This window comes from Mus musculus, chromosome 9, assembly GCF_000001635.26.
Source record: "Mus musculus strain C57BL/6J chromosome 9, GRCm38.p6 C57BL/6J".
NCBI lineage: Eukaryota > Metazoa > Chordata > Mammalia > Rodentia > Muridae > Mus > Mus musculus.
Genome location: NC_000075.6, coordinates 73,034,044 through 73,056,068, shown reverse-complemented (window position 1 = coordinate 73,056,068; position 22,025 = coordinate 73,034,044). Strand labels below are relative to the sequence as shown.

Sequence of the window (22,025 nt, the reverse complement as noted above, 5' to 3'; positions counted from 1 at the left end):
AGGCCCCAGATCTGTAAACCAGATCATAGCATCTCCTCAGCAGGATCCCTGTGAAAACAAAATACCAAGTAAACGCTCTAAGCCCAGTGCCTCACCCACAGCAGGTGCTGGGCAGGACTTTGTTCTCCACCTTGTGTGATATTCCTAAGATCCTAAGGACAGCTCGGGTTTTGAATAGGTGTTCCTAAGCAAGCCAGATGGTGTGCTTAATAAGTTACGGCTTCCACCTCACTGAGTCACCGACTACAGAAGCCAAGGTCAGCAGTGTTAAGGAAAGATTGGGCTGTGACCCACAGACGGCGTCCTTCAGCTCTGTGGGCACTAGGATGACCCTGGAAGTATTAAAACACAGGCCCCGAGCTCCCCAGCTTCAGAACCAGCGGCTCTGGGGTGGGGCTGTGAATTTGCCTCCGTAGCATCTTCTCAGGTGGTGTTCACATTGCTGGGCTCAGATGAAGTTATGGAGGGAGGGTTTTCCTCTACAGCCCCACATCTAACACCTAATTCACAGGACACCATGTACCGGAAAGGAAAGCTGTGCCTGAGGGCTTCCTGTTTGACACCAGCCTGGCTAGTTACAAGTAAACAACGCTGAATGTAATGAGCCAACAAATTCTGAGGCTCTGTGTGCTGCCACTGCCCTGAAAATCGGTTCTTTCTTACTGGTTTCCGAATGCTGCAGAGAGGTGGGGTTCTGTGTCCCCGGCTCACGTTTATCTGAGCCTTAGTTAAGTACCTCAGGGTAGAGAGCATCGATGTGTCCCAGTCTTGGCTGGGAAGTCTTTTTAAATAAAAGCTGATTCCTTTGGGCTGAAGAGGCAGTTCAGGGACTAAGAACAGTTGCTGTTTTTCAGAGAACCTGCCCTTGAGTCCCAGCATCTAAACATGATGGCTTGCTTAACAAGCCAAGGCTTTCATGTTAAAGAGCCACCTACAGCAGAAGCCAAGGTCAGCAGAAGCCAAGGTCAGCAGCGGTAAGGAGAGATTGGGCTCACTCACACCCTCTGTAATTCCAGTCCTAGGGGATCCAATGTTCTCTTCTGGCCTTCTTGGCACTGTACATATATATATGGCATATATACATACATGCAGGTCAAACACTAATACACAACAAACAAACACAAATAAACTGATTCCCAAGGCCTAATCTCAAACCTAACAGATTACAGTCGCTGAAGGAGACACATTGCATGCTGCTTTTAAAGGGAGCTTTAAAGAGACATAATGAAGTTGTCTTGTGACTCACTGTCTCTCTGGCTCCTTGCAGCATAAAGCCCTGAGTAGTTCTGTTTCTTTGTCCTTACAGTCAGGGTTCACAGGAACCTCTCTTTCTGTGTTTGCCCTCTGGGGAGGTAGGGATGAGTTGTGTTGTTGTTGTTGTTGTTTAAGAGAATGCCTGAGCAATCTGAGGGGGTGAGTGTAGTGATGGCTCAATGATTAAGAATACTGACTGCTCTTACAAAGGACCTGAGTTCAATTCCCAGCACCCACATGGTGGCTCCCAACCATCTGTAACTTCAGTTTCAGGACCAAATGCCCTCTCTGACTCCCGTGGATATTCATACACACTCCCGTAAATATTCATACACATAAAAAAAAAAAATAACATGAATCTGAAAAAAATTTTTCTATGTACTAATAAACTGGTATTCTGGATTTAGTTATTTAAAATAAAGTTCAGGGGCTAGAGAGATCTCTCTGTAGTTAGGAGTGCTTGGTGTTCTTACAGAGGACCTAGGTTTGATTCTCAGCACCCACATGTAAGCTTACAATGACCTTTAATGCCAAATCCAAGAGCTTTGACACCCTCTTCTGGCCTCTGAAAGCACCAGGCACATACATAGTACACAGACATACGTGCAGGCAGACATACATAAGCATCAAATAAGGTAAGACGTTTAAGAAGAAAAAGCAAGCAGCCTTCTCAAACTGCCTGTTCCCCTATTCACCTGTTAACTATTAACTTAGCACTCACCACCTTCTCATCTAGGTCAATGGCTCTCAACATGGATAACAACCCCTTTGGAGAGGGTTGCATATCAGACATCTACATTACGGTTCATAACAGCATCAATATTACACTTACGGAGTGGCAACAAGATAATTGTATGGTTGGGGGGGGGAGAGGGGGTCACCACAGAGGAACTGTATGAAAGGGTCACAGCATTGGAAGGTGGAGAACCGCTACTCCAGGTCATTTCTAGGTAGTCAGCCACAGTGGCTCACCGAGAGAGCACATTAGATGGAAGAGACCGGCCGGCCACAAGCAAGATAAATATAATAGACTCATCTCAAACAGCAATAGATACTGTAGAGACAGGAACTCACTGACGGCACAAAGTGGGCAGAGACGACTCTAGCAGCAGCTCTCTGGGGGCTGACAGAAAATTCACCCTGGAGGACAAATACAATCATTGTGGCAGACACTTCTGGGCAGCTTTAATGTAAGTCAAGACCATAGATACTCAGTCATTTCAGACAGTTTCAAGGAAATTGCCTCAGTGGTTAGTAAAATTCCATCGAAAGTCCCCCTCGGGGTTGGATGGCGGCTCAGTGGGTAGAGTACTGGCCTAGTTCGCATGCAGCCCTGAGTTCAGTTTCTAGCATACCCAGAAGTAAAGGCAGTTTCTAGCATACCCAGAAGTAAAGAAAGTTTCTAGCATACCCAGAAGTAAAGGCAGGAGAACTGGAAGTTCAAGGGTTTCAACCGGAAAGTCTATCTATAAATAAATACACGAATGAATGAATGAATGAATGAATGAATGAACGCCACTTCCTTTGAACACTCAAACAACACAGCTGTTTGGACTGCCTACCTCACAGCTGGTGGCAGTGAAGAAATATCAGCCTAGACACATTAAAAGGTTCTTCCTAGGAATCCTGCCTGCTGTCAATCCCTCAGTGGTGTGGTACCTAGCTTCGGGCCAAGGAGACTAAGGGAAAACCTGGCTGAGCCACATGATTTTCAAGGCCCCTTCCAACCAGATCTAAAGTTACACAACTGTGTCAGTGTAACCAGTAAGGTTTCCTTATCTGGGCAGCAAAAGGGGCTGGAGAGTTAGGAGGAGGCTTCCAAGACTGACTCTCAAATGCAGAAAACCTCCCAGCCAAGCAGAACCAATCGATACCGTCTCGATAGTTTCTTGGCTCCGTGGCACAAAGCTATAGGAGGCTGCTGGGAACTCAGGAAGTACAGACGCCGGTAGGCTGAAGACGTGAGGTGGCCACAGGCTTTGTCTGCCCAGATCCCTGTCACTGTTTGGTTCTGCCCCCCTTTGGGGTCACACAAAGAGACATTGCAGTCCAGCCGTTTGCTTGCCAGCCACAGGGCTTACTCTTTTTTTGTTTTTTGGGTTTTTTTTTTGTTTTTGTTTTTTTGGGTTTTTTTCGAGACAGGGTTTCTCTGTCTAGCCCTGGCTGTCCTGGAACTCACTCTGTAGACCAGGCTGGTCTCAAACTCAGAAATCTGCCTGCCTCCTGAGTGCTGGGATTAAAGGCGTGTGCCACCATGCCTGGCTGGGCTTACTCTTCTCCTGAAAGCAACCTGTGCTCATCAAGGGCCTCACCGGTCCCCACTGCACAGCAGCGGCCCTTATAAGAGTTAAAAACATGTAGAGGCAACCTGGAGTGCTGGCCCACGCCTTTAATCCCAGCACTTGGGAGGCAGAGGCAGGTGGATCTCTGTGAGTTCTAGGCCAGCCTGGTCTACAAAGGGAGTCCAGGTCACCCAGGGCTATTACACAGAGAAACCCTGTCTCGAAAGATCACAACAAACAAAAAACATGTATAGGCATTGTCTTTCTCGATGTCCGACGGTTGTGAAGAGGTACCGTCACCATGGCAACTCTTAGGAAGAAAATCATTTTAATTGGAGGCTGGCTTACAGTTTCAGAGGATCGGTCTATTATCACCAGGGTGGGAGTATGGCCTCACACCTTACTGGAGCAGTAGCTGTGAGATCCACAGGTGGTTTGGGGAGGCAGGGAGTGTGAGCATCAGGTGGATTTTTGAAACCTCCAAGCCCACCTCCAGTGACATACTTCCTCCAGTAAGGCCACACTGACTCCAAGTAAGTATGAAACCAGCCTGGGACTATAAAAGACCCTGTCTCAGACAGACAGGTAGACACTGAAACTCCCTGGTGAGGGTGGGGTGATGACCCCTGTTGCAAGCTGCTAATGTGATACCTTACGACCGATTATCAGTGACTTGGAAAAGAGAAGACTCCCAGTGACTCCTGACAGTGGTGGGTCTTTTGTTTTCAGTCACGGGGCACATAGATGAGTGACTTTCCCCACCCCCACCAGAAATACCAAGCAAACAAACAAGAAAGCCCATAGTCTACTTTATGTTCTCATGCAGAGCAGAGAGGGATAATGAAGGGTTAGCCTAGTCTCTAATAAGAGAAGCGAAGCCCAGAACAACCAACAGACTGCTGAGTTCTCCCTGGCATTCCTTACTGTTCAAGTAAGATGTGGGACAGAAACTAACACAAGAAGTAAAGAAACCCTGCCCACAACTATGGATTATTTTTTTATTTTTTATTTTTTGGTTTTTTGAGACAGGGTTTCTCTGTGTAGCCCTGGCTGTCCTGGAACTCACTCTGTAGACCAGGCTGGCCTCGAACTCAGAAATCCACCTGCCTCTGCCTCCCAAGTGCTGAGATTAAAGGCATGCGCCACCACACCCGGCTCTGGGTTAATATTTTTAAATTATTTTTCCATATTCCTTTTATTGCAATATTATTTAAGTTTTACATCATAGGACCCAGGAACCAGTTCAGTTGATAAGGTGCTCGCCTGGCACACATGAAACCCTGGGTTCCATCCCTGGTACCACATAAACCAAGAACGGTGTCTCAGGCCTGTAATCCTAGCACTTGGGAGTGGGAGGCAGGGGGATCTGAAATTAAAGGTCATTGTTGGCTACATAGCAAGTTCAGGCCAGTCTGAGCTATAGGAGACTCTGTCTCAAACACATGCACAATTCTTAGGTAACCTGAGGGAGCAGAAGGAGGCTCCTGCATGCCAAGCAAGCACGTATCGAGTGGTGTTCCCAGCCACCAGCAAGAGATCTCTATCTATGCATCCGAACAGACTAAAGCTTTATGTCTCACTTCCCCAAGCCAGGCTAGTACTGCAGGAATTAAAGTGCTCACTCTATTATGTTTAGCCAGGTGATTGATTGACGCCTTGTCTTTGCCGCTAATGATACAAATACATAGGAGATTAGTGCACAGGAACACCCAGAGGATCTGCCATCCACCCACGCGGTTGGACCAACCTCAGCAAACAAGAGAGAACAGACTTTTCTGTCTCTTGGCAACCAATTTTATTATGCTTTGACCTGGCAGCTGGAAAGGCTTAATATGAATTAACCACCATCCAGGTTGTGAAAAAAGACCAGGGGCTCTGAAATACGGTTTCCCTAGTGGCAGACAAAACCTCGTTCGTTTTCAGGATTGCCTGCCTGCCTTCCTTCCTTCCTTCCTTCCTTCCTTCCTTCCTTCCTTTAAAAAGAGACTTAGATTTTCCCCCCTATGTGTCCATTTTTCTTGTCTGTATGTCTTGTACCACATTCACGCCCACAGAAGTGAGAAGATGGTAGTGATCCCATCCCCTGGAACTGGGGTTATATAAACTTTTTAAAAAAAATGTTCTTAAGCGTACTTATTTTATGTGTATGAGTCTTTTGTCTGCATGTATGTATGAGCAGGTCATAAGAGGGCACTGGATCCTCTGTGACTGGAATTATGGAAGGTTGTAAGCCATAATGTGGGTGATGGGCGCCAAACCCAGGTCCTCTGGAAGAGCAAAAAGGGCCACCCCACCCCACCCTATGCATAACTTCTTAAGGGAGGCATTGTGCCACTGGTCCTGGCGCTGGCCCTGGCCCCTCCTCCTAGTCTATGTGACATGGACAGATTTAGCCTCTGTAGGTAAGGATCTCCTTAACTATGAAGGACTAAAGTAAAACTAATGCTCTCTCTTGTTTCTAGCGCTAGAGCCATTAACAGATTCCCATCACCATGGAAACCCACGGCTCAACCATTCTTTGGACGATATCGCACATTTCCTGTATATAAACATGACCTCTAACTAGAGCTGTGTACATGTGTATTTTGGAATAAGGGGGGATGGTGCACATTAGGAGGTGGAGTCAGGGAGATCAAGAGCTAGCTTGGGCTACATCTCAAGACCCTGATTTAAAAGAAAAAAATTGAAGACAGATTTAAAAATTGAATCACTTTTATTTGGTAAATTTGAAACCCTATCCTCAAATTAGAATTTCATACAGACATGGTAACACACACCTGTAGTCCTAGCATAAAACAGACACTCAGAAGTTCAAGGGCATCCTCAGCTACGCAGAGTTCCAGCCTAGCCTGACATGCATGAGATCCAATTAGACAAGAAATAAAGAAGGAAGGGAGGGAGGGAGGGAGGGAGGGAGGGAGGGAGGGAGGGAGGGAGGGAGGGAGGGAGGGAGGAAAGAAGGAAGGAAGGAAGGAAGGAAGGAGAGAGAGAGAAAAGAAGAAGGAGGAGGAGGAGGAGGAAGAGGAGGAGGAGGAGAAAAAAGAGAAAGAAAGAAAAAAGAAAAAGAAAGAAAGAGAGAAAGAGAAAGAGAGAGAGAAAGAAAGAAAGAAAGAAGAGAGAAGGGGAGGGGAGAGGGAAAAGGAGAGAGAGAAGAAAAGGGGGGGGGGAGAAAATTCCCATCCCTTTTAGACAAGGCACTCAATTTTAATTGACAATAAATAAAATGTGTTAATGGACCCCAAATCATACAAGAGAAATGATGAGCTGAGCCCCCACACTGGAAGGCCCTAGCTAGCTAAATGTTCACTATTCCAGTCCCTCACCCCAGGACATCAGGTTCACTAAAAGCTTTTATCGCCAGAGTCTGCTCTCAGGCTAATCAGCTTAGGGGAAGCCAGATCATCAACTCAAATTTCCTCATCCCCAAGTGGAGAAACAAACACAGTCCAAGCAAATCTCAGGGGGCACAGAAAGGGAGCGCTTTTGAAGGGAAGCGCTACTTCCTCAGGAGCCAATCATTTTCTTAACAGGGGCAAGAGAGCTTTCTTCTTAGGGGGGCTCAGGCTTTAAGCTGCAAGCGTTGTTCTGTCCTTCAGAAGCATCAAACTTACTCTATTTTATTTGGGAAATATGTTTTATGTGTGTGTATAACTACTGCATATATATGTTAAAATAATTCTTTCCTATTTCATAGTGAATCTATAGATAAGACACATGCCAGGAAAAGTCTTAATAACAAAAGAAGAAGGTAAACTCAATTGAAAAAAAAAATCCCATATATAGGCTGGAGAAATGGCTAAATGGTTAAGAAAGATTCTTCCTAAAGGGAACCCAAGTTCAGTTCCCAGCACTCAGGGGTGTGTGTGTGTGTGTGTGTGTGTGTGTGTGTGTGTGTGTACAAAGGAGGAGGAAGGAAGGGAGGGAGGAAGGAAAAGAGAGAGATAAAGAGAGTAACCATAAAATTAGTTATCATACTTTATAGGCCAAATTAGTTCAGTTCTCACTGGGAAGCCTCCCAACTCCTCATTGGGTGGGAAGCCCCATTCAGTAGTGTAAAGTGGTCTATAAAGACGCCTGCTAAGAAAGTCCAGACTTAACTGTTGCTTCTCAACCTTTCTGTCTCAACAGATCAAATGATCTTTCACAGGGGTTGCCTAAGACAACTGGAAAACACAGTATCAAGATTACTTATAATGTAGCAATGAAAATAATTTTATGGTTGGGGTCTCCACAACATGAGGAATGGTATCGAAGGCTGGAAGCATTAGGAGGTTGAGAACTGCTGGACTAGATAGATGGTCCTGGAGTTTTATCCAGTAACTCGAGTGCACATTCAGCCACAGTCTTACACTTGGTTTTGCCTCTGACTCCTTACAAAATAAGATTCAAAATGAGTCAGAGTGACACTCTGTCTCCAGGCAGACAGGGTCTAATCAAGGATGGGCTGGAGGCAGGGGTGGCTCAGTGAATGAGAGAGCACTTGCCTAGCATCTGCCAGGCCCTGAGTTCAAGCCCCAAGAATGAAAGGGTGTAGTCATGGAAATGGGCCAAGTCACAGAAAAACAGCTGACAACTGAAAGTAGTTACACAATTAAGTGCCAACAGTTGGCCATTTCTGTTAGAAGCCACAGAAAGGTTCATTCATTATAGTGCAAAATATTCATGAAGAAATTAATGTCCATTTCCTTCGATTTCCAAGAACTCCACTCTTGCTCTAGACTAATGTAAGAGGCCAGAAGATAGGTCAGCTACTAAACAGCCCTGCCTAATTTTCTCAGGGCCAGGGCAGAGGGCTGCCTGCTGCCACCATCACAAGACAGGTGCAGGAGTGTGGAAGGAGCCATTACTACTCAGCCGGCCATAAGTTTGTTCTGCATGCTGGCCTGGACTTCCAAGGTAGCAGAGAATAACTTCTGATCCTCCTGCCTCCGTGCCCAAAGAGGGTATCAGGGCCACTGGGACTGGAGTTATGGGTGGTTGTGAGCTGCCCTGTGGGTCCTGGGAATCGAGCCTTGTCCTCTGAATGCTCCTAAGTGCTGAGCCATCTCTCCAGCCCCTTAATAATAACAACTTAATAACCCTGATTGCAGCGGACACAATAGTGAATGAGCCTGACCCCTGGCCCTCACAGTGGGCTGTGCTGATCGCAGCACGAAGGGGAAGAGGACAGGTAGAGAGGGGACAGGCAGGACAAAGTGGGATCTCTATTTCAAAAAAAGAACAAGATTAAAAGTGCTTTAAGAGGCCTCAGCAGGAACACAGCTAGAGAAGGTAGTCGGGATGGGTGCCAACAGTAGAGAAATGGTTATTAGAGCAGATGTGACCGTGGCCAGGTATAGGGCACACCTGTAATCCCATTCAGGAGGCTGAGGCCTAGGCTACACTCTGGGTTCCAAGCTATCCTGGGATACATAACGGAGCCATGTTTCAACTACCACACACACACACACACACACACACACCCCAAAAAACTAAGTAGACAAGATAGCTCAGTAGTTACCACCAAGCCACACAACCTGAGTTAAATCCCTGGATCCACAAGGTGGAAGGAAAGAGCTGACTCCTATAGACAGTCCTCTGACCTTCCATACATATGACACCATACACAAATGATCAATACATGTTTATGAGTATTTTGCCTACACGTACGTACATGCAGCACATGTGTGCAGTGCTTTCAGTGGCCAGAGAAGGGAATCCAGTCCCCTGGAACTGAAATTACTCAGTGTTAGTGAGCTGCCATGTGGGTGCTGGGAACTAAACCCAGGTCCTCTGCAAAGGCAGCAAATAATTCCTAGTCACCAGAGCATTCAGTGAACGTCAATTTTACAGTTTGTTTTTTTTATTACGTATTTTCCTCAATTACATTTCCAATGCTATCCCAAAAGTCCCCCACACTCTCCCCCGCCCCCCCCCCCACTCCCCTACCCACCCATTCCCATTTTTTGGCCCTGGCATTCCCCTGTACTGGGGCATATAAAGTTTGCCTGTCCAATGGGCATCTCTTTCCAGTGATGGCCGACTAGGCAATCTTTTGATACCAGTTTGTTTATTTTTAAGTGTGTGTGTGTGTGTGTGTGTTTGGTTTTGTGCAATGAGTGCAATACTGGCAGAGTCCAGAAGACAGCACTGGGTTCTCTGAAGTTGGAGTTACAGGCAGCTGTGAGTTGCCTGTTGTGGGTGCTGGGAACCGAACTTGGATCCTCAGGAAGAGCAAGCAGTCTGTGCTCTAAATGACAGAGCCATTTCTCCAGCCACTTACCAAGTTTTTAAACCAAAAAATATTTAGTTCTACTCAAGTTAGACTCAATAAAATGTGTTCAGGGTGGACAAGAGACATGGAAGAATGAAGAGAATTGTTTGGCCTGAGATTCTCTAAGAGTGGAATTTCTTTACTAAGATGGGGAAACAGGTATCAGGAAAGGAAGTTAAAAGTCTGGTTCCCAAAGGCGGCTTCCCTCTTCAAAATGCCTGTGCGTGCTCTAAAGCCAAGGCCACAGAATTGAGAAGCTGACCGTAAATTCCACACAGAGATACAAGGGACTCTTCTGCACAGCCAAAAAAACTCGTAAAAGGTGGCAAGGGAGGGGGTGGGGCGGGGTGACGTCAGAAATAAACAAACAACAACAACAACAACGACAAATAAGACACACTGTGGAGAGGAAACGGAAAGGTGTTGGGGTGGGGGGGAAGACCAAGGTAAAATAAGAAGGCAGCTCCCATTCAGGCGCGCTTAGCATTTCTGAATACCCCCCCTTCCTTTCTTTTTGGTGTTTGTTTTTTGAGAAAGAGTCTCCTGTAACCCAGGCTGGTTTCAAGCACACACTATGTAGCAAAGGCTGACCTTGAACCCTGGATCCTTCTCTGTCCACCTTCCAAATGCAGGGATTACTTTTCCCATACCGGTTCCACTCTACAGGGAGCTTTAAAGAATACGAAATGTCTCCTGCCTTCCTCACCCGGCTGGGCTGAACAGCTAAGGCAGAACAGCTGTTAGCCCTTGGGCTTGAAAGAGAAGCCTAGGGGAATACTCCAGACAACAGCAAGATGCAAAGGCCAGGGGGGCTGCTGAGACGCCTCAAGATCTCCTACATTACAGAGCTGGCTTTCCAAATCGGTACCCAGCTACTGGGCCAGAGACCCGGTCTTGGCAAAGTGACCAAAATATGTCATCCATCAATTCTACCTCCGATAGGGTGACTCTAAGACCAGGCTGACCAGCTGGGTTCTCTGAATGACAGGAAAAGGCAGAGCCCTTTCTCACCTGAAAGCAGCAGGACTCTAAAGACTTTAAAGTCAAAGACTTCTAAAACCGAAGTGAGGGAAGGACAGAGGGATGGGCAGACCTATTTCTCTTCCCCTCATTAAAGGGATTTTGGCACCTAGATGCCACCCGGGATAACCTTCAGCCCCTGGAACTCCAGAAAACCAGCATCCATTCCGAAGATCTGTCCCCTGGTTGCCCTAGGGCTGACTTGCTCGCCTGCAATCTGCAGCGCGCCCAGAACGCTGAGTGCTCACCCGGTTTGGTGCTCTGTCCGGTGCTGTCCCTGCGGTGTTGCGTCCCTGCAGTGCTAGATTCCCAACGTGCCGCGTCCTCGCTGTGCTCTATCCCTTAGGTACTCCCTTCCAAATGGAGCTCGGGACCCCGTGCGACTGGCCTTTTTTGGGTGCTTGGCGCTATTTTCCGTCTGGCCCCACATCACTTCCCGTAGAGGAGAGCGCGGTGGGGGCGGGTCCTGAGCGGCCTCCACCTCCGCCTCCTGTCACCTGCCCGCAGGCCCCCAGCCACAGAAACGACTGCTCGCCTCGCCTGGCACGGATCGGGTCTCCTCGCCCCTTCTGAAAGGTGTGAGAACCACAGAGGGTGGTTTTCCTTGAGACCAAGAGAGCCATTCACAAAAAGCTCAAATTGCCCCAGGATCCGGGTAAGGCGAGGCGTGCCCTGGAGACTCCAAAGGTCTGTCCTAAAAGCTTTTTCATGGCTGTGCATCCTCCCTGGAGACAGCTTGGGCATGGCCTACTGGGGTTCCTGGACTCGATGATGAGAAAAATAGGTAAGATTCAGTCAGAAGAAAATAAACACTATTCTGGAAGGCAATGGCCAGCGGAGTCTACATGCACACAGTCTAACTCGGATTACACTCACCCTGAAGTCCTAAAACACTGTTAGGGCAGGCAGTTACTGCACAGTAAGAGGGAAATTATGGGGTGGCATAACATGCTAAGACCCGGCAGGGTCCGGAGCAGCCTATGACCCTCTGCTGCCTCCTAGTGGCCTTCTACCGATGCCTAGGGTTTTCTGTGAGCAGTCTGGGTCTCAACCTGGGGATGGAGGACATTAGCCAAATCCGTCCAAAGGTGGTTCTGCGCTTCACACTGGCCTTTGGGCCTGCCCTGTTGCTTTCAGAATTCCACTTCCAAGACAAGCAAAATGCTGAGAAGGAAGACTGGGCTAAGTTCTGTCCATGCAGTTTCATTCATCCCTAGGGCCTGCCACCACAAACTCCGCGGTCCAGCTGTCCCACCCACCTGCACACCCAGTCACCCCTCCTGTCTGTAGCTACTAGGACTGCACCACAGTGCAGTTTCTCAATCTGTAGATGGCAGCTACTGGAGTCACCCACGCTTGTAAGCAACCCCAATAAACTGGACCGGTACAGAATCTTTTCTATCATTCCATCAGGGCTGAAGAGAAATACCCTCCCCAGGAAAAGCAAGGCAACCATCTTCCTTCAGGCACTAGCTCTTTTTTTTTTTTTCTTTTTGGTTTTTCGAGACAGGGTTTTTCTGTGTAGCCCTGGCTGTCCTGGAACTCACTCTGTAGACCAGGCTGGCCTTGAACTCAGAAATCCGTCTGCCTCTGCCTCCTCCCGAGTGCTGGGATTAAAGGCGTGTGCCGACGTCACCACCACCCGGCTCTGGCACTAGCTCTCAAGGAGCTATCACTAGAGGCCAAGACAGGTGGATTTCTGAGTTCGAGGCTAGCCTGGTCTACAGAGTGAGTTCCCAGACAGCGAGGGCTACACAGAGAAACCCTGTCTCAAAAAACCAAAAAAAAAAAAAAAAAAAAAAAAAGGTACCAGCTTTCAATACCATCACCCTGGAGACCAGGCATCCTACACATAAACCTGGAGGTGACGAAGGTCTATGAACTATATTGGGGAACAACACTGTCACTGGTAATGGCTGGTACTTCTGATCCTCCTGCTTCCACCTGAGTGCCTGGATCACACAACTGCATCACTTTGCCCAGGGTGTGAGGTGCTGGTCCTGAAACCTAGGGCTTCATCTGTGCCCTGAGACTTGACTATGCATCTGGTTCCAAGAGTCCATGTCTCAGCCTGGTCTGAGATTATGTGACATACTCTAAACCAGCAAACAATGAAAACAAACAAACAAACAAACAAACAAAAAACATGCCAGACTAGAGAAATGGCTCAGTGGTTAAGAGCACTGACTGTTTTTCCAGAGGTCCTGAGTTCAATTCCCAGCAAACACATGGTGGCTCAAAACCATTTGTAATGAGGCTCAGATGCCCTCTTGTAGTGTCTGGATTTATTTATTTTCTGTATATGAGTACACTGCTGTCTTCAGACACACCAGAAGAGGGCATCAGATCCCATTACAGATGGTTGTGAGCCACCATGTGGTTGCTGGGAATTGAACTTAGGACCCCTGGAAGAACAGTCAGTGTTCTTAACTGCTGAGCCATCTCTCCAGCCCAAGAACTACCTTTATAAATAACTTAGATTCATTACCCATGATTTATTTATTTAAAGCATACCTAAAGTCTTACTAGACTAATAGTCGGTGTGATTTCAATAGAACGTTAAGCAAGGTTTACAATTTCAGTTTATGCAGAATTAGCTCCCTTTTCTTCTGATTCTTCCAACAACTTCACCTTTTCTTTTAATTCCTTCTGATCTCTGGAATATTGTTCAAATATTGGCTGATAAATATACATTCCTCCAGCAATTCCAAGGATGGCAGCAAAAAGCAGTTGTGGAAGTGGCAATCTCCCGAGCATTGCAGCGGCAGGTAGCGCACAAGCTGAGGGTGGCTATGCTCCCCGGGCAGCAAACCGCTTCAGAGCTGTTTCTAAGGAAAAGGGACAAAAAAAAAAAAAAAAAAAAAAAAAAAAGGACCACTTAGTACAGCAGACTTTTAGAAACAATTTTATTTTGTGCTATGTGTGCGACTGAGTGCAGGAGTCTGGAAGCCAGAAAGTTACAGGCAGCTGTCATCTAACACAGGTGCTGGGAACTGAACTCAGGTCCTCCGGAACAGCAGCTCACTCTTCACTCCAGCCCCATCTGCTCTTTAGAAGACTTGTTACTACTTTCCTCTGGCATGAATGTTTTGTAATATTTAAAAATCACTAACTAGGGCTGGAGAGATGGCTCAGCGGTTAAGAGCACTGACTGCTCTTCCAGAGGTCCTGAGTTCAATTCCCAGCAACCACATGGTGGCTCACAACCATCCGTCATGGGATCTGACGCCCACTTCTGGTGAGTCTGAAGTCAACTACGGTGTACTTATGTATAATAAATAAATCTTTGGGACTGAGCAAGCAGAGGTCCTAAAAAAATTCAATTCCCAACAACCACATGAAGGCTCACAACCATCTGTACAGCTACAGTGTACCCATGTACATAAAATAAATCTTTAAAAAAACCAAGAATCACTAACTAATAAATACATAAGGGTAGCATGACAGCACATAGGCTTACTATGGGATATTTTCTAAAATCTCAATTAGGTTGTCAGTAGTTAAAAATCATATTTTATATTAAAATTGTTATTTCTTCCAGGCATCGTAGCACATGCTCATATTCCCAACAGTTGGGTCCAGGCAAGAGGATCAGGAACTCAAGGTTACCCTCTGGCTGCACTGCCAGTTGGCGGCCAGTCTGGATTCCATAACAGGTTCTCGGAGAACAAGTCAATAAAAACCTTAAAAAGGAACCTATAGGGAATGCAAGTTTGAGGGTGGTGTGAGACAGAGATGCATCCTCTTCTATCAGGGGATGTTCCCAGGGAGTTATTTTGTGTGTATTTGCCTGTGAGTTATTTTGTGTGTATTTGCCTGTGAGTTATTTTGCATTTGAGTGTTTGTTCTGGTTCTTTATGATAGGCAGGCTGCTCTAGATTACAATTCTGCCTTCACCACCCCAGTGTTAGGATGACAGGTGTGCGCCACTAACATGGCTGCTGGAAGTCTTCTCAGAGCGTTTAAACTGGTAATTTTCAAAATGGCAAAAGGAGGGGAAGGGATGGCTGACGGCTTTCAAGTCGTTTAATACTTTTTCTCCAAGAGGTGCCCGAAAGGACTCAGAAGTGAGTGTCTCTGTTTAAGCTTCCTCTAAAGGATGATAGAGAGAGGGGACAAGTGACCTCACTATGCCTTCTGCAGTAGCTGTAACTCTTTTAAGCAAGCTGTATGACAAAAGCGATTTTTAAGAGGCTGTAAAACTTCACTGAGCCAGGTGTGGTGGTGCAGGATTTTAATTCCAGCACCAGGTGTGGGCAGAGACTATGTGAGTCTGAGGCCTGTCTGGTCTAAAGAGCTGAGTTCCAAGCCAGCCAAGGCTACATAGTAAGAGCCTATCTCAAAAAAAGCAAAAGCAAATTATGTTGAGTTCTTTTGATATTTTAGGAGAAATCAAACGCAAATCATTTGCATGCCTTCTTTGAGAAAAATGGGGTGGGGGTGTAGAAGATTTTGCTTCTCGATCCAACAACTGAAAACAGTAGAAAGTGACAAATGAACAACACAGCACTTTCCGTGTCAACCCCCTCAGCATCTGGGTCAGAGGCTGTGAATGAAGAGAGCACAGGGAAGGAGCCACACACTTTCTGGACTCCGATATGGATCCTTAATCCAAGCCTCAGGTCACAAAAATAATCAGCAACTCCTTCCTGTACTGTAAGGAGCTTGCCCTAAATAGTTCTCAGGCATAATTTAAGCTCGCCGAGGAAAGAAAAGCATGTCTTCTCCTGGATTATACAGTTGACCACACAAAAGACAATTTATGTGTATGGGTGTTCGTCTTCATGTATGTATCTGCAATAGCACGCATGCCTGGTACCCTCGGAGACACCAGGCTAGTATATGGGTATTCTGCAAGTGCAGTCAGTGTTTTTAAGCCCTGAACCAGTTCTCCAGCCCCCACCAACTAATTTTTTAAATGCCTTGATTGCTGGTCATGATGGCCCATGCTTTTGATCCCAACATCCATAAGACAGAGGCAGGAGTTTGAGGCCAGTCTGGTCTACACAGCAAGTTCCAGGCCAGCCACGGTTATATAAGACTGTGGCCCTGTCACAAAGATAAGAGGAGACAGAGTGTGGTGGCTTAGGCATTAAATCCCAGCACTCATGAGGCAGAGACGGTAATTCTCCCGAGTTCAAGGCCAGTCTGATCTACATAGTGAGATCGACTCCAGAAAATAAAAAGTTGATTAGAAAATAGATAATTAGGGATAGAGAAATCCATTGGGGTGGTAAAAAATTGATAATAAAAATTCATTGAGTTATAACTTTTTCCTATTATTGTAAGAACCGTGATGAAACTTCCCACGCGAGGACGTGGCGTGAGGGATGAGCACCGCGGTCACCCGGGAGCTGGTCCTCAGCGATGCACTGCCTCCCTCTGCTCTGTTACCTCCGAGCGCCTCCTCGGCGGGCGCTGTGCGAGGTGTGTCAGGCGGAGTAAAGAATCCAGAATCTTTATTTTTGTCTTTTCCAGCATTGAACACTGGTCAGGGAGGTTTGCTCCTGACCCACCCGGAGACTCATCCGCTTCCGGCAGCACTTCCTGCCGCGGTAGTGCCGGAGCAGCGAAGGGACGGCGGCTCGCGGGGCCCAATCTTAGTGGCATGTGTCCGCCTACAAGAAAGTGAGGGGCGGGCACCGTGGGCTGCAGGTAGCCGGGGAGGATGGAGTCCCAGGCCGCCGACTATAACCCGGCCTCCCGCAATCTCCACGGCAGCTCGGGAGAAATGAAGCTGCGGAGGAGGAAGTCCAGGCAGTACGTGAGCGCGCAGGAGAAACGCTCTCCGCGCCGTGGTGAGTGCCGGGCTCACGGCAGAGCTCGGGGCACCTGGGACTACACAGCGTGGTGGCAATGAGCTCAGGCTCGCTGAACACAGTCTCTTCGCTGTGTTGTGCTGACTGTGCTTAGACGTGTCTCAATCCTCCTGCATCAGTCTCCCCAGTGCTGTGTGGTGATGTCACATCATCACACCTGGCATACAGATTTTCACATAAAATCTTTCCCTACCTCCAAGCACCACCACTGTTGGTAACTAAAGCGAAAATACAGGCTGCCTGCACACTGGGAAAAGCAAACTTTGGAAACAGCCGACCGACTACCTAGTCAGTAACAGTATTTTTGTGTTGGGCAAAGCAGTTTCTGAACCTTAGCATCCTCACAAGTAAAACAGGTTCAGACTCACCAGTGGTTAACAAATTGTGTGTGTGTGTGCGTTGTGTGTTCTTTAGTGGGGTTTGTATCTATTTTTTGCGGTGGGGGGAGGTGTTCGTGGGTTGTTTTCTATTCCCTACAGATTGCTAGGGAATAGAAAACACTCCATGGCCTCAGCAAGCTAGACAAGAGTTCCACCCCTGAGCTAGTGCCTCAGCTAGCTCAGTGGAGTGCTGTGGAAGGTGTTAACAGAGAGGGAGCCAGTGCACCGGGCATGTGGCATTGGGGGGTGGGGGGAACTCGCTCACTTTTATGCCACACTTACTGCTTTGATTTGCTTTCCAGGTCTTCTTGGAGAAAACACTTACCTGGTCTTGTTTACCATCGCTCTGCGAATACTTAACTGCTTCTTAGTGCAGACAAGCTTTGTTCCTGATGAATACTGGCAGTCCCTCGAAGTTGCACACCGCATGGTTTTCAGATATCCTTTATGGTTTCTTTTCCACTCTGAGTGTGTCTTCATCTTAGGAGCTCAGTTCATGATTATATCTTTTCAGTAATTCTTTGAATAATTTCAGCTCAACCAAGTATGCTGTTGTTGTGTGCTGATAGTTACCGTATGTCTCCCTTTGACACAGACTTGACAGAGAAGAAAAACACACACACACACACAAAGAAAATATAGGCATGGTATCACATGACTTTTTAATCCCACCCAGTATTTAGGAGGCAGAAGCAGGTGGATTTCTGAGTTTGAGGCCAGCCTGATCTACAGAGCTAGTTCTAGGACAGCCAGGGCTATACAGAGAAACCCTGTCTCGGAAAACAAACAAAAATCAACAAACAAACAAAACACCAACAACAAAAGAACACCAACAAATGACTTGACGCTGCCTTTGAATTAGTATATACACCTAAATGATTTGTAGCCCCCGGATATAGAGAAAGTAAAAAGCACAATCCGTCCCAGCGTTTGGGAGGCTGAAGCAGCAGGATCGGAAGTTCAAGGATAGCCTGGACTAGCTCTGTTTCAAAACAAAGCCCGGTCATTGGGATGGCTCCGCTAGTAACAGCCTGCGAACACGGCCACCATAATCCTGTCCCTGAGACTCACACAAGGGTGGATAGAGAGGCTGGCATTGCTCAGTGGTTAGAACTACTCTTAACTGCTGAGGACCAGGCTCTTCCAGAGGACCAGACAATTCCCAGCACCCACATGGAGGCTTTTAACAATCCCTGTTCTAGGAGAATTGATGCCCTCTTCTGACTTCCATGTGCACCAGGCATGTGCTGGTGCACAGAACATACATGTGCACACACATACACATAAATATTTTAAAAAGAGAACCAACTCTATAGAGTTGTCTTCTAACTTTTACCCTTATATCAACATACATATCATGCACAGCCACACACACACACACACACACACACTATAATATATATATAATATATTATATTATATACACTATAATGTATATATAATATATACACATACATAGATATATACACACACACACACATATATATATGTAACCATATTATATAATTATGTGAGAAATATATTTCTACTAACTTGAAGAAATTAAGACTTTAGTTAGCTGAACAGGCAATAAAAAGCTCTGTCTTGGGGCTGGAGAGATGGCTCAGTGGTTAAGAGCACTGACTGCTTTATCCCAAGGACTGGAGTTCAATTCTCAGTACCCACATGACAGCTCACAACTGTCTGTAACTCCAACTGCCAACTTCACACAGACATACATGCAGATAAAACACCAATGCACACAAAATAAAAATAAATTCTAAAAAAAAAAAAAGCTAAGTGGTGTTAGCACATGCCTTTAGTCCTAGCACTTGAGAGGCTGAGGCAGGTGGATTTCTGAGTTCGAGGCCAGCCTGGTCTACAGAGTGACTTCCAGGATAGTCATGGCTACATGGATGAACCCAGTCTCAAAAAAAAAAAAAAAACCAAAACCAAAACCAAAACAAACTTCATTGTCAAAGAATAGTTTTATGGGCTGGTGAGATGGCTCAGTGGGTAAGAGCACCCGACTGCTCTTCCGAAGGTCCGAAGTTCAAATCCCAGCAACCACATGGTGGCTCACAACCACCCGTAATGAGATCTGATGCCCTCTTCTGGAGTGTCTGAAGACAGCTACAGTGTACTTATATATAATAAATAAATAAATCTTTAAAAAAAAAAAAAAAGAATAGTTTTATATATCAAAATAAAAATAAATTTGCTTCAATACTATTTGACATTTAATCCTTAATATTAATAATTATGGTTATTTGACCTGGGAATGGACGGAGCGATTGAGAGGCTACACTTACCCCCTCATCTTCGCCAGTATTTACAAGGTTCTGCATCTTCTGGGGAAAGACAGTGTTCAATTCCTGGTAAGTTGAAATTAAAATGACCAAAGTTGTCCTTAAATCCAGATTTATTCCTTTTTCAGAAATTAACTGGTAATAACTGAATGACTTTCTTAGTACCACAAAACTGTTTTTAAACGTCTATTGTTGTTAAAGTCCAGCCTTATCTGGGAAGCCCGCTGTTCCAAAGACACTGTGATACAGAACTCCTCAATATATTTAAAAAGAAGTAAAATAAATTTTGAAGTAAAAAGAAGGGGCTGGAGAGATAGCTCAAGGTTAAGACCCTTTGCTCCACAATTGAAGATTTAGGTCCCAACACCCATGAAACAAGATAGGTGTGTCCCGGCAAACACCTGTGACCATAGCTCTGAGGAGGTAGAGACAATATTATCTCCGGTTGTGCTCTACCCTGCAAAAACTCGGTCCCCAAGGCAGGTCGGTCTCAGTGCCCAGTCAGCCCCCTGCCTCAAAGGGAACTAGTAATAGGGAAAGACAGAAGCAACCTCTGGGGCCCTCATGTGCACACAGACATAAGCATGCAGAAGTAAAAGTGGATGAGAAAGTCTATCAGAACTCGGTTTAAAGACAGCAGAGTAACTATTTTACATAGTTTTTGTTCCTTGAACTTGTCAAGAAAATGTGACAAACACTGAACGGTGTGTATCATCGCTGCGCAATAAGACTTCGTTTCTGGATTACGGACTACCACTGGCAATTCAGAGGAGGCTGTGCACAGGACCCGAGGAATGTCTAGTCTCACTCTCTTGTTTTAGGATCCTCTGGGAGAGAGGCAGGAGGGAACCAAACCCAAGTTCCCTGTTGTGCTAGCTGGTTTCACTGAGGTACACTCAGCCCTCGAGGTGTGCTAGGCTGTCATCAGGTTGGACCTGGGAGTCTGGACTTTTTCTTTTCAGTCAGGGAAAGCTGCAACCTGGTATTCCAAGGGAGTCCATGAGGCGCTCGCTGTGTGGAGTCTAGAAAAACGAGGCTCAGGATCAGACTATTTCTATACAGGGTTGTGCTTTCTCTTCTTGGTCTAAGGCCATCTTGAAAAACAACAACAACAACAACAACAACAAGTTTTTCAGTGTGTGTGCATGGCACACACAGATATGTTGCTGCTGTAGGCCAGAGGAAGGGTCAGATGCCCTGGAGCTGGTCAGCACCCGGGAGCTGCCTGACCTGGGTGCTAGGAACGTTATAAACTTGGCACCTCTGAGGGAGCAGCAGGCACTCATAACCACTAGTCCTCGCTCCAGCCCTGGATTTTTAAATTTTTATTGTTTTTTTTTTTAAGATTTATTTATTTATTATATGCAAGTACACCGTAGCTGTCTTCAGACACCCCAGAAGAGATTCAGTTATCATTACAGATGGTTGTGAGCCACCATGTGGCTGCCGGGATTTGAACTCAAGGCCTTCGGAAGAGCAGTCGGTGCTCTTAACCACTGAGCCATCTCTCCAGCCCTAAATTTGTATTGTTAAGAGCACAGGCTGTGGTGTCAAGACTACCTTGGTCGGAATCCAGGCATTAATGCTAACAAGCTCTGTAGCCTTGGGAGCATCACCTTCCCTCTTTGTGCCTTGGTCTCTGTACTGAACAATTCCTGCCTCGGAGGATTACTGTGGAATGAGCTGATACAGATAAAGTACTTGCTCTGACACCCAGCATACAGTTCTGTAGATGCCTCGCTTAAAAACAAAAGCTATTGCATGCTCAGAAAAATAAATTTGCTTCTAAAAATGTAGGTTCAGTCCCTACGATTACAAAAGGTGAACGATTAGTGTTGTAAGATATACATAAATATAAAAATGGGTAAATGGGGTATGGTGTGAAACCCGTGAATCCCCAGTACTTGGTGCTGAGGCAGGAAAAACAAGGACAAAGCCAGCTAGGCCACATGACAAAGCCTTCCTAAAGGACGGCTGGGATGGAGGGAGGGAAGGAAGGAGGGAGGGAGGGAGGGAGGGCAAGCTTGCAAGCCAAGCACACATAGCAAGCATATGAACAGATATGCTTGGAGATGGACAGGTGTTTTTCTGTTAATGGTTAGGTTTTTCTCATTTTTATGGCAATTCAGTATGAAGCAGGAAGATGTGCTTAACAACTGGCTTTCTTTTTCACTAATGAAGATCTGGATTCCCAGACTTGGCCAAGCTCTTCTGTCTGCTGTAGCGGATATAAGGCTCTACTCCCTCCTGAAGCAGCTGGAAAACCAGGAAGTGGCACAATGGGTGGTAAGTCGAAGCACTTTAGACGGGGTGTGATATGGTGTGGTGTATCGCATGTGTGGGATAAACACTTCCTAAGACAGCTGATCCACAGAACTTCCTGGAATGTCTTCCTTCCATAATCAGATGGTGTATGCCATCTCCTGACTGAGCCCCAAGTGGGACAGGCTGAGTCCCAGGAGCCAGCTATGGAGGCCCTTGGGCCTCTAAACTGACAGGATCCTCATCCTTAGACTCTGGGCACTGGAAGCTGCTTTTACAGCCTAGCCCCTCACCCCCACCACCCTGAGGCTCTCCTGAGAAATTCCGGGTGTGAGGGGAGGGCATCACCTGGAAAAGCCTGTCAGCTTAGTTCTTGTTGTTTGTTGTTTTTTTTAAAGTTCTGGGTGTTTGTTTGTTTGGATTTTTGTTGTTTATTTTTGTTCTTGTTTTTGTTTTTTTGAAACAGT

At 46.3% G+C, this 22,025-nt stretch overlaps 3 protein-coding genes across 10 annotated transcripts in view; 1 reads left to right on the top strand and 2 right to left on the bottom strand.

Moving 5' to 3' along the window:
- Rab27a (RAB27A, member RAS oncogene family) overlaps nt 1-11,259 on the bottom strand; it is a 52,814-nt gene extending 41,555 nt beyond the window's left edge. For both annotated transcript variants that reach the window (NM_001301230.1, NM_023635.6), the window contains exon 1: nt 11,058-11,259. The gene's annotated coding sequence lies outside the window, so the exon portion shown is untranslated. The remainder of the gene's footprint in view (nt 1-11,057) is intronic.
- A 2,027-nt stretch (nt 11,260-13,286) lies between these two features.
- On the bottom strand, nt 13,287-16,351 carry Pigbos1 (Pigb opposite strand 1). Its single transcript, NM_001308425.1, has 2 exons — nt 16,204-16,351; nt 13,287-13,637 (listed from the first exon to the last, which is right to left on the bottom strand). Exon 2 carries the CDS (start codon nt 13,564-13,566, stop codon nt 13,393-13,395), a length of 174 nt encoding a protein of 57 aa, NP_001295354.1. The 5' UTR covers nt 13,567-13,637; nt 16,204-16,351; the 3' UTR covers nt 13,287-13,392.
- Nucleotides 16,346-22,025, top strand: part of Pigb (phosphatidylinositol glycan anchor biosynthesis, class B) — a 24,423-nt gene continuing 18,743 nt past the window's right edge. For 6 of the 7 annotated variants that reach the window (XR_379430.4, XR_870761.3, XR_379431.4 and 3 more), the window contains exons 1-4: nt 16,346-16,607; nt 17,311-17,446; nt 19,248-19,365; nt 21,478-21,582. Coding sequence is in view for 3 of the 7 variants with exons in the window: in XM_006511287.4 (XP_006511350.1) it covers nt 16,478-16,607; nt 17,311-17,446; nt 19,248-19,365; nt 21,478-21,582 (489 nt within the window). In the remaining 4 variants the exon portion in view is untranslated. The remainder of the gene's footprint in view (nt 16,608-17,310; nt 17,447-19,247; nt 19,366-21,477; nt 21,583-22,025) is intronic. The other variant, NM_018889.3, reaches the window with a different exon arrangement.